Source organism: Lissotriton helveticus, chromosome 2_2, assembly GCF_964261635.1.
Source record: "Lissotriton helveticus chromosome 2_2, aLisHel1.1, whole genome shotgun sequence".
NCBI lineage: Eukaryota > Metazoa > Chordata > Amphibia > Caudata > Salamandridae > Lissotriton > Lissotriton helveticus.
Window position 1 is genome coordinate 173,966,220 of NC_136060.1, and position 12,847 is coordinate 173,979,066.

A 12,847-nucleotide genomic window follows, 5' to 3' on the forward strand; every position below is an offset into this window, starting at 1 on the left:
CAGTCGCAATTAAGGAAATCGCAATTTTGTGCGATTTCCTTAATTGCAAATGCAGTTAAGGAATCTCAAATTGCGATTCCCTAAATGTGATGCATCATGCATTCGTAGATTGCGTTTTCACAATTTAGAATTGCAAATTACCATCAACTACAAGTTAATGGTAATTTGCAATTCCTTAGAAAAATGCATAAAATTGCCTTTTCTAAGTGCCATGTGGCGCACACATATTCCCTAATCCAAATGTGCACACATGCCAATTTTGGGGGTGCAGCAGAGTGGTCTTTTGGCCCCCAGCTTCAAATTGCATTTGCGAGTACCGCTTTGGTTCTCGCAAATTGCGAATAACTTCCCATTCATTCCTTTGGGCCTCTAGGCCCATAGGAATGAATGGAAAGCATTCCTTAATAGCGAGTTCCAATTTGCTAGTCGCTATTAAGGAATTTGTAGGAATCGCAATTTCTTTTTGTGATTTCTACCTGCATAAGGAATTGCGATTCCTAAATAGCGATTCCCTGAAAATTGCTATTTAGGAATCTCTATTCCATACTTTGATGTGTGTGGTCCCTAGTCTTTCTGGCCAACAGAAAACAGTGGCCTCCTCCGACTGCAGACAGTGGGCGAGAAGCATTTCAAGAGTATTCCATTGTTGTGACTTCAGGAACACAAAGTAGGTCTATGTGGCTACATTGGTAGAAAGGCACTTTAGCTCCCTGCGGCCTATCTCTGTACTATGAACTCAGAGATATGGTGCCTAGTACTCCTAGTGTGGTGTCTGGTACTCCTGGCCCAGCGGGTGATGCAATAGGAATGGTGATAAATGGTACTATTGATGCAGCATCTACAAAGGCTTCCCAGCCTAATATTGAGAGTAATGAAGGTGCAAGGCAGCAGCAACAGAGACCGTAGGGACGAAAAGCAAAACCGACAGTAGTTTCTATAGATCTTACGCTACAAGCAGGTGTCCCAATATGAAATAACTCTGTACAATTATAGATATGAATACGTCAGAATTCACAATGGCTTTTCCATATTGAACTTAAAGAGGTGATAACAATCTGGTTGCAGCTGCAAGTCACCACCCTGACACTCAGACCAAGGTGGGTTTTTGTGAAAGTCAGCAGCACATCTACGGGAAATAATAATTTAGCTAGAGGCTTGACTGAGAACTGTGTATTGCCAAATGTCTAACCATTCAGGTCATCCACTTAGGTTCACGTTTCATAATGCCTATTCCAGACATGGCTGATACACAACATAACCACATTTGAAGTACACATGGCTGTCACTCTCCCTTTTCATTGATATAGTTGAATGTTTTGCTCTACCTTGTTCACTTGTATTTTGACATGGGGCATTGGTGACTTTGGAAGGTTTCTTGAAAAACTCAAACACAGCATATTCTTCCAGCTCATTGGTCTCGGACTTCACTGCCTGCACAAGCATGGAAAATAATAAATTATTATTACACACAATGATAAATGGCATTCTTATACTGTTGTCTACATTTTCTAAAAATGCGACAATGCTCACAGTCCTATGCTAACAAATATGGAAAATAGAAATGTAGATAAATCAGGAAATAGCTAAATAATCACTAGGGCCATAATCAGCATGCACATAGTACCAAAAAGGAAATGGCATACAAATATAATTAGTGGTCCGTGCGATCACAACCTTCCCAATTACCCCTGTAAAGTTCCTTAACAAACAACAATCAGTAGCAGCCTGGCTACTGCTTATTTTCATGCCCAGAGGTCAAGCTCATAATCTCTTCTGTTGTACCCCTCCTTCCATCACTCTGTTCGGCGTTATACCAGACTTGAAAAAATCTAAAACAAAAAGTCAACGTCTGCTAGAAGGTGGGGGCCTGGAGGGGCAGGGCTTATTAATGTTCATCGCCTGAGTAACTTCTACCCACCTCTCAACCCCTCCACTAAAAAAAGTTTCACACCCCATAACGAATATCACCTGTGTAGGTTCTTGAAATACGAGTTAGAAACCCACTGTGTGGAAGGGTTTCCAGCTCATCCTGTCTGCCACTTTGTGATATTGGCTCTTCTCTAGCAGACCATGTGGAGGGGCCCTATTGTATCTTTCACAGTGGCATTGTGTATGTTCGCAGGTCTGTGATGTAGGAAGGTGTCTCTTTATATGATATACCAAAATTAGGTTTATCGTGCTAAAGTCCATGGGTTCCATTATGAGTGGACAGGGGCTTGCTCTTGCAATCCCAAGGTGCTCTTCAAGGGGGTAGTGTGGTCGAGCAGACTTAGGCTTATCAGAGAGAAGTGTTAGACATCTGCAAATGCACACAGTAGTCAATAAATGATGCACACATATCTTTATATATGTTTAGGCGCCAGAATCAATACGATCAGGTAAGTACATTTTGCAAGAAAATACTTTTACGTTTAAAAAATAGTTAGAAGCGGCAATGTTATCCTATGTGTGGAAAAGCAAGTACGTCATTCAGGTACAGTACAGCGACTTATGAGGCCAGTCTCCTGGACTTAAGGTGAGTATGGGGCAAGGTCCAGGGCAGCACCATTAGGTCACCTCCACTGCCACTAGGGTAGCCGGGTGCAGTGGTGAAATAGCGTTGGGTGCCTAGTGTTAGTCAATGGGATCGGTTTGCAGGAAAAAAGGTTGCAGGTTTTGACTGGGAGGCCAGTCGGGCTGAACCAACAGGAGGGTTCAAGTCTTGCAATGCAAGGTGATTTGGGGACACCAGTGAATCTCTTCTCCTCTGGCAAGGACAGCCGGGATCGGACCCCGGTCAACGCTGGTTGACCTAATAACACCTCCACGGCGCCTTCCTCCCTAGCACCACCACCGGAACCCGCTCCTCGGGACGATGTCGTCCCCAGGTTCAGCTCTGACCCAGGCACAGTGCCAGAACGGCGCCGCACGCCGCCGATGGTGCCCTTTTTGCCCTATGTCCCTCCTCCTTATTTTCAGCCTGTTCCACAGACTTCGGAGGAAGGGGAGGACTGGGAGGGGTCTGAAGACCCTCTAGCACAGGAGTGTGCTTATGATCCGGAATGGGTAGAGGATTTGGGGGAAGCCAGTGGTCTTGACACCTCACCTGACCATGGCATGCTTTCTCCTTCTACCGTGGCTACGGAGGAGGGAGCCAGTTACGCAGTGGTGTTGCACTGTCTGACGTTCTTTTGGGCACCTGGTCCAGGCCCAACACAGGGGTTCCTGTGGATAGGAACGTGGCCCGACGCCATCGCCCGGCTCCGGGCGACCCCCTCTTTCTCTCCCAACACCCCACCCATGAGAGCTTGGTTGTCCAGAGCCCGTTCCCTTCCGCCCCTCCGGATAGGGAATCTAAGAAGCTGGAGCAGCTTAGCAAGAAGCTGTTTTCATCTGCCAGCTTAGGGCTGCGGTCAGTGAACACCGCATGCCTCTTGGGCCGTTATTCCCACTCACTGTGGGACAGAGTTGCGTAGGTGCTGCCTAACTGCCCGGAGGAGGCCCCTGCAGTCCTCACCCAGGCCATTGCTGCTGGGAGAGATGCAGCTAAGTTCACCATACTTTGTGGGCTGGACACCACCGACTTCCTGGGCAGATCGATTTCCACGAATATGGGGCTTAGGCGCCATGCCTGGCTGAGGACAACTGGCTTCTCAGGGGATGTCCAGAACACTACGATGGACATGCCCTTTGATGGTATTCGCCTCTTTGGCAATAAAGCGGACAGTGCGTTGGAGTGCTTTAAGGACTCCTGGGCTACAGCCAAGTCCTTGGGCCTGTCGGCCACTCTACCTCCTCCACCTTCTGCTTTTCGCTCCTTTCGTGGCCACGGAAGGGGTGCCCCGCCACGGAAGGGGTGTCCCACCACGTTTGAAGGGCCACAGGCCACCGCAGCAACATCTTCAGCGTGGCCGCGGACGTGGGAACCATTGAGGCGGTTCAGGAGGCCAGCGGGCAGGTCAGTCCACCTCCACCCCTGCAGTATCCACTGCAAAGCCTTCCTAGTCCAGTATTTCAGGCCCACCAGACACCAGTGGGAGGCAGAGTTCGCCATCATCTCCTCCACTAGCGCAACATCACATCGGACAAGTGGGTGCTGCAAATTGTCCGAAGGGGCTACTCCCTCCCCTTCGAGGCAACCCCTCCATTCATGCCACCTCCGTATCACCGCATGTCGGGGGTCACTTGACACTTCTCCAGCAAGAAGTTGCGGCCCTCTTGGCCAAGGGGGCCATCGAGTGCGTTCCGACGGCAGAAGTAGGTTGTGGTTGTTATTCCCACTACTTTCTGGTTCCCAAGAAGAACAACGGCCTGTGTCCTATCTTAGACCTTCGGAACGTCAATCGCTTCCTCTGGAAGAAGTTCAAGATGCTCACACTTGCTCAGATCTGGTCTGCCCTAGACCTGCAAGACTGGATGGTAGGGTTGGACTTGCAGGAAGCCTATTTCCACATCCCCGTCCTGCCGCCCCACCGGCGTTACTTGCGGTTCACGGTAGGCCACGAGCACTTTCAGTTCACAGTGTTCCCCTTTGGCCTTACCAGCTCCTCTAAGGTGTTCGCGAAGGTGATGGCGGTGGTCGCAGCTCATCTGCGCAGATCGGGGGTTTCAGTCTTCCACTATCTCGATGAATGGTTGTTGAAGGCGGGCTCGCCCCAGACAATCGTCTCCCACCTCCAGACTATGGCCGACCTCCTGCATTTCCTGCGGTTTTCCATCAACGTGCCAAAGTCGCACCTGATTCCCTCACAGAAGCTTCTCTTCATCGGAGCGGTTCTGGACTTGGCGCAGTTTCGGGTTTATCCTCCCTAACAGCGAGTCCGGGATATTCAGGCTATGATTCCGATCTTTTAGCCATTATCCCAGGTTTCAGTCAGGATGACCCTCCGGCTACTGGGCCTGATGGCCTCCTGCACCCTTTTAGTGGATCATGACAGATGGCATATGCGGGCTCTGCAGTGGGACCTGAAGTTCCAGTGGGCACTGCATCGGGGCAACCTGTCCGATCACGTCCAGATCTCGGAGGGCACTGCACGACAATTGCAGTGGTGGCTCACGAATCGAGATTGGGTCAATGGCAGATCCCTCTCCCTTCCTAAACCTGTGATGTATTCCTATAGGTACTGTATCGATTCCCCTATTCCTGACCCTGGTCTGGTTAATAATTAACTAGCAGCCATCCAACGGTGCAAAAACCGTTATCTGATTAAGCCACACCACGGCACAGAAGCGCGTTATCTGATTAGGTCATAACGCATGCCATCTAATTAGACAAGCGATATTCCTCCAGCCCCTGATAAGGCATACGGAGTTCTCAAAACAAATCAAACCTACAGCGACCTGGGAAATTCCCATAGCCATTGTTTTGATTTCACAGAGAACTTCAGCAAAAGAATGTGCGAACGAGCCCGTTCATATGACATCCTTATTGACGTAAATATGTCCATCCTTACGTCAATCTCGGCACCTTTCAGGTATAAACATTACCGACATTGCCTTAAGCAAACACATGCGGTGGTGACAGATCGGAGCAGCGAGACGTGCCGAGGAGCCCAGCAGAGAGCAAAGCCCACAGGCGCTGCCCCGCCTTCCCGGCGCGCTGAGAACGAGACGCTGCCTTTCTCCTGCTGAGAAATCCAGCTCCGGCGCTTCCAAGCAGCCCTCGCAGGCAGCTGGAATATCAAGACCTGGGATAAGAGATACCAGCCCTCCATCATTCTAGTTCTCAGGTACAGAACTGAATAACCCCTTGCAGAGAATTCTCGAATCAGTCCCTTGGCAAACAAACTTAACTTAAACTGCTACTTATCTACTCCCGCCCACGTATTAGGCTTAGGTCAGGTACACTGGGGTAGGCGTGGTTAGAAGCACCAGTCGAGTATGATTAGTCAAATGTATATATGTATGTATCTATTTTATCCATTTTAAGGTATCATATGGCTTAGAAACCATATCAATGCTTTTACAGTATTATTTTATAATTCTGTCTTTACTGTATGCACTTTACTTAACTATAAGTATTACAATAATAGCGATTCATTTCTCTTGTATGAGAAAGGAGACTGATCAATAAATAACATCTTTTATTGAACACGCCCGTCTTTTCCTTTTCTCTACAATCTGGTGAAACTAAGAATGCACTGAACTGACTGAGTGAAATAAGTTGTCTTTTGTTTTCACACAACTCTAGAGATACACTCTTGATTAGGGGAGAGCAAAGTTGTCATGTTCTATGGTTGTCAGAAACTAAATCCCTTCTTGTCTATCCAGGGAGGTTAAAATCCTCCTTGCCTATTCGAGAAAGTTTCTAGTGAACTCTGAGCTAGCTGGCAAACACAAAACTTTAAGTCTAATATCGTCGGTAGAAGACCTAGTTAACCTCTGCCCTAGGTCTATACTATTGAAGATATTATTCCAATGCGCAGAGCCTATTGGGATGATAGGAACTACACTACATGGCGCCCAACGTTTGGATAGGCGATAAAACTAACGCAAGACATTAGAGTAACTCAGTCGTGCTTTTTCACACAGAACCCCTTTTTTCCCATAATACTCCAAAGACGTCTGGAGTGGGTGAAAGGTCATATCCGCCAAACCTCGCAGGAGGAGACTCCTATGTATGGTTCTTGGTTTATTCAACGTTGAAGGATACACTGTTCCAAAATATTGTGCATCTAATCTTTGTTTCCATAAAAACCTGATCTGCAAACATACAGAATAACCTTCCTGTCAGTAAAATGACAGAAAGTGAAGAAGAAAGGGAGACAGTGAGACTAGCAGCTGAACTCCTAGTAGCAGACAATACTCTGCTGGAAAATGACCCAGATGCAATACTCATCCCGGTCAACATAAGGAAATCTATAACCCTAAAGCTTATAGAAAATGGACTGACACCAAGAGGTGGTACAGTCATATTCGTAATTGAGGCACACGAATATCGGCAGACAGAGGTATTCTATTCATGGATAAACTTTCCAGCAGCAAACGCTGTAACAAAGGACTTCCACTATTACAAAATAGAGGAACCTCCTAATGAGTACACTCCTTTTGAGGAAGTGGAAATACCACTCAAATTCCAAGAGCACCTGCTCTTGTTTCATGGCGCCCTAAAACATAATAATCACATCACCAGGCTCGGTCCACTAGGTAGACCAGGAGCAACGTGGCCGGTCTTAGCCGGATATACACCACATCCAGACATTGAAGAAATGCCTGCACCAGAGCTTTTAGCACAGCTAAAACAATTAATAAAAATACATAGACAATTAGTCCAATATGTAATGCGGACTTCAACAATCCAACCAGCAATTAAAATTCCACAGCTGACCACTCATCAGGGGAACACAAATAAAATTACACCTCAAAACATACAGTCCTGTCTAGGTAAAGTACCCGCAAAACGGGAACAAATTCCTTTCTGGCTAGCACAAAAAAATCACTCAAATAGAGGCGGTGTTTCCAGATACCACCCCTGTTGAGAAACATAGGATTCTGACTATCTGTCTTCCAATGGGAATCGCACCACATGTGGAGGACTGTGACACTTGGGGAACAGTCTTTGCTTCCATTTACACAAAAACACATGGTGTACCATCCATGTCAGTAATACCAGATGTGCTAAAACAGATTCAAGATGAATACGGTCCAGAACCCGCTTTAACTCTCGGTATGAAACTACTGAAAGATTTCAAGCAGGTCTCGGCAATATTATTAGCCAACATAAAGGGAGAAGCAGCAAATGTGGCGATTCGCCAGAGGTTAAAAGAGACAAATATAGCAGACCAACCATCTGAAATTGCCAGAATCATAGAAAAATCCTATGAAGAACTAGGAAGAGATAGTTTGGGTGGAATACCAGTGAAACCTCAACTAGTTGAAAGTCCTGAAAAGGTATTTATAAAAAATAATTTAAACACTCAAAAAAAGAGCTGGGATGGAAATAAGCAATCCAATCCTAAAGGAAAAAGATTCCAGTCCAGAGGAAGGTCTCCTCGGCGGAGAGAAAGATCTCCTGATCAAGGATGCAAGTCTCCCCAAAGGGAGCCCTCTGTGAAAAAATACAACCTTAGAAATAGGGATAATATAAAAAAACCTGATAGATATCAAGATATTGATACACGTCCCTCTCAATCTTTTCAGACTTCCTCGCAGAAATCGGAAAGAAGAGGACGATCAGAACACAGGGAAGAGCACGTCAAGTCCAAAGACAAAGAACCTGCTCATCAGAATAAAAAATTACAATTTCCAAAAAAGAAGGTATCCAGTATTAAAGTAATTAACAATGCCGAGAATACTGAGGACACAGCTGAAAAACGGAGAATGGGCTCAGACAATGCTAGACAGCGCAGCAGAAGTGAGCATAGCTCGCAAAGTCCTTATGAATCATCTGGAGACAGTGGACACGAATGAATACATTCAGGTGGAAACTGCAGATACCAGAGTTAGCAAACCTCATAAAATATATGACATAACATTGCGTATAGAGGGGGATAAGACTAGAAAAATAAGGGGTCTATTTTGGGATAATCTCTCCAAGGGCTATGACATCCTTCTAGCTGAACGAGACTGGCCTCCAGAGTTTGTCAGGGAGTGCCCACATGGCGAAGAAATAATTATGCCTGCCTTCTCAAACCATATTCCAATTCATAAAAAATATACACTTGCAAGAAAGTGGGCAGTAGCTCAAGCCCCTGCCTTATATAAAAATCATGTGGGATGGGATGAGGACTCTCCTCCTCACAAAATCCAGTTAAAATCACAACCTACTGCACAGAGGCAGTACCCGATTAAGCAAGAAGCTAAAAAACAGGTAAAAGAGATCCTAGATCAACTTGAATACCAGGGGGTGATTGAAACTTGCACCTCACAAATGAACAACCCTTTGTTTCCTGTCTCCAAGCCAGACAATTCATATCGTCTTGTTTTGGACTACAGACACCTTAACTCATGTTGCAAAACATTTGCGGTACAAAACTCGCATAGTGCTGCACTAATGAATAACATAGTGCGCAGAAAATACAAAACCACATTAGACATTTCTAATGGATTCTTTTGTCAAAATATAGCACCAGAGAGCAGATATTTGACGGCGTTCTCAATAAATGTCACGCAAAAAAAAATTCTGTCGTTTGCCCCAGGGGTTCAAGAACAGCCCAGGATTATTCTCAGCGAGAGTAACTGAATTACTACAAACTTATGATGACGAGGCATTATCTTATGTCGACGACATCTATCTAACAGATGATGACTTGGATACTCACTTGAAGAGAGTGAACACCATAATACTTGGGTTCGCAGCAGAGGGTTACAAATTCAACTTTAAAAAGTCAAGAATTGCCCATCTAACTGTCCTGTTTTTAGGATATGAACTATCAAGTGAAGGCAAAAGCCTGGCTGACAATTTCCTAGAGAAATGTGCTGTAATCCAAGCACCTAGAACACTAAAAAACGTACAATCAATTCTAGGCTTCCTAAATTTCGGAAGAACTTACATTATAAATTATGCAGAGAGAATTAAACCTCTCTATGATCTAATAAAACCAGATTTTAAAAGAATCAATTGGACTCAAAAACACAGAAATTTTGAGATCTTTACAAACAGATATGTTAATTAAAACAAAATTACAAACACGTGACAATACACGCAACCTTGTGATTAGAGTCATCCCAGGAAGATGCGGATTCACATACCGGACCTCTAATGAAGGAGAGAAGGTACCAATAGCATACAAATCACATTTGTACACAGAAGCTGAAAAAAGGTTCAGCATTAAGGAAAGCATTGTTCATGCGGTTCAAACAGCTGTAGCAAAAGAAAAATACCAAGCCGACGGTAGACAGGTTACAGTCAGAACAGCCGAATCAGCTTTTGAGGCATTAACAACACCATGTAATTTACCGACAACGGCACTGAATCCAGAATGGTTACAATGGGTAAATTCTGTTGCTACAGACAAAGTAAAATACGATTTTGACCCGGAAATGAAAGAATTAAAATTTCTAAAATATGAGAGAGAATACCCTCTGCCAATCGACATTCTGCCTTTACGACAGTACGCCTGTGTAATATATACAGACGGACATGCTCAACCCTCAGTTTGGGGAGAGCTGGCTTACAACGCCACGTGCGAAATTGTAAAGGAAGTGTGGCTACTTACAAAAACACACTCAGTGGAAAATAATTCAGAACAACAAACTGAAATAATAGCATTGAAAATGGCGCTAGATAATGCCGATCGCGAATTCCCGACACTTATAGTGTGCGATTCGTATTACTGCGTCAAATCATACAATAACGACTTACAGAAATGGATTAAAAACGGTTACAAAGGTGCCACAATAAAGCAGAAAGCGCTTTGGGAACAATTAGTTCTTTTAAAAAAAGAACTACCAAAAACTCACGTGATACATTCACTGAGTCATCAGCGTGATGGCGTTCACGTTGCAGGGAATTCATTGGCTGAGACAGCCACAGCGGAAGCAACAAAATCGGCTTCCGTAGCTACAAAAAAGCGTGCAGTAAAACACATTGACGGTGAAACTGTGCTGGCGGTGAAAACGTCATCAAAAGGCGACTGCTCAGCGCTACCGATCAATTATCCACTCAATTATACATACATAATCGATGCAAACTCAGTCCCTTTTGCTCGAATCCCTGGAGTGGGGGATAGAGTAATTCCAAACACGGACAGGAGAGGCTTGTTAATAGCAGACGCACATATGGGTGAGGGTCTCAGACACCTTAAGCAAAAAGATTCTCTGGAAGAATTACAATCAGTGTACTGGTGGCCAGGCATGAGCCTGCATCATCACATTTTTGTAAAAAACTGCCCAGACTGCAATAGAGATCGCAGTGGCGAGCGAGGAGGACTATTGCCATGGCACTTAGCTCCAGAAAAACAACAATAAGAAAGTACCCATCACGAAAACACGTTATATTAACATAAAAAGACTAATTTTCACTTATAATGTAGACCCCAGCGCTCGGCTGACGTCTGGACTGTTATAAAAGGATTTGCGAGTCTATAATGGCATACACGCTAGAAGCATGCTACGTTATGAATAATGTATTCCCTTTAGCCCTCAAGCTTATGGGGAAGCATGGCCAAATGAGCATAGCGGGACTCTTCTCACTTCCTTCCTGAGGGATACGGGATGGTGTAAAGAAAAAACCAAGACATAGAGCAATCTATAACGGAAAAGGTATTAGGTTCGGGAGCTGGGTGGGTCAAACATTTAATAAGTGTCCAACGTAGTCTAAATAACCTGCCAAGGAATTCTCTGAAAGGGTTCAGTCCGTACAAACTATTGTTCGGGACTAGAATGATGATCCAAGATTTTGATAGTCAGACTTCAGTGGTTAAAGACAAAAGCTTTGATATCAAAGATCGTTTGGCTATTTTACAGGACTTAAATGAAACAAGAAAAGACCTGAGCAACATAAAGTTGAAACAACAGCCAACAACCACTGAAGAGAAACCACCTGTCCCAGCAAGGCCTGTCTGGATTCCAAAAGTCGGGGATCTAGTCAGAGAGAAGATCGCGGTAAAGAAGGAATTTGGGCCTTCTTACAGAAAAGCAGTTCCTGTCTTGTCTGTCAACGGGACAAGATCAGTAGTACTACCGCCCCTTGCTGGTAAAAAGGAGAACCGAGTTGCATCCATCGACCTGGTTAAACCACAATCATGTGGCCGATAACAAACAGTAGGCCAAGTGGACTCCCAAGAAGTAGCAGAACACCAATGTTTGCTACGAATACAGAGGCTCAAACTGGAAGACTGATCACATTTGGAAAATCTACAGTGAATCAACAAGGACTATGCAACAAAGCAATGGAACTTGAACCTCTTAAAACCCAAATTAAAACTTTTCATCAAGAAACAACAACCTATGATGATGTAACTGCAGACTTTGCTAATGAAACAAAGCAAAATCCAAAAACAATTGGAACAATTGACAGAACAGCATCCGGCTACTTCATCAACTTCGATGATTCATCTGAAGACCTGAGTGAAGCAAAGAAACAGCCATCAACAATAACTTTTAAAGACAAAGCTAAGGAACTTTTTCAACAGCTGAAAGAAACCTATCTGATTTCTCCATGGATTGAATTTTGGGTGGCCTTCGGTGCATTTATCCTCATTCTTTGGCTCATCATGGTACTATGCTTGGGACATTTCATTGAAGGAAAATATGCTAAAATGGACACAGCAAGCCAGAAAATCAACTTGGTCCTTAAACCACACACATCTTCACACATCGAGAAAAGAGAACTTTCTTCAGTGAACTTCACAGCCAATCCTATACTAGGCGGTGTAGCATGGGACAAAACTGATTATGAAATCTATGGTCCGGTTGAAATCCTGAAGTATCCACACCAATTCAAGATCTCATTGAGTGACTTTGTAAAACCGAGCTCATTTGCTGATGATTGGGACTTTGAAAGTATTAATGATATGATGTCTGATCTTGTGATGTCTGCTAAATTTACAGAACATGATTATTTGCAGGGTTCGTCTAATTATGATCAGATGTTCTGCTACAACCACTATGGTAACCATTATCTACATAAATCTGCTCAACCTAGAAATGTTTTAAATTATAACCAATGGGAACATTGTGCTACTCCTCCAAAAGACAGCTCGAAAACATTTTATGATAAATATTCATACTTTTCAGGGTTTAACACAAGTAATGCAGAAACATTTTATTTCAAATTGTCAAATAAGACAGGTATGAAGACCATGCTTACAAACACAAAATTGATATATTCCGATTCATTCTTTGAACAAATGAATACATTTGGGTTTGATTTCTGGAACAATAATATTGAAGCAAAAACTGTTTGGGGTACAAGAGATTGGCAAGT

General features: G+C 44.2%; 1 protein-coding gene across 1 annotated transcript in view; it reads right to left on the reverse strand.

Moving 5' to 3' along the window:
- LIMCH1 (LIM and calponin homology domains 1) overlaps positions 1–12,847 on the reverse strand; it is a 990,782-nt gene that overhangs the window by 111,203 nt on the left and 866,732 nt on the right. Inside the window, exon 22 of the mRNA XM_078678256.1 lies at positions 1,326–1,431. Coding sequence (XP_078534382.1) covers positions 1,326–1,431 — 106 coding nt within the window. The remainder of the gene's footprint in view (positions 1–1,325; positions 1,432–12,847) is intronic.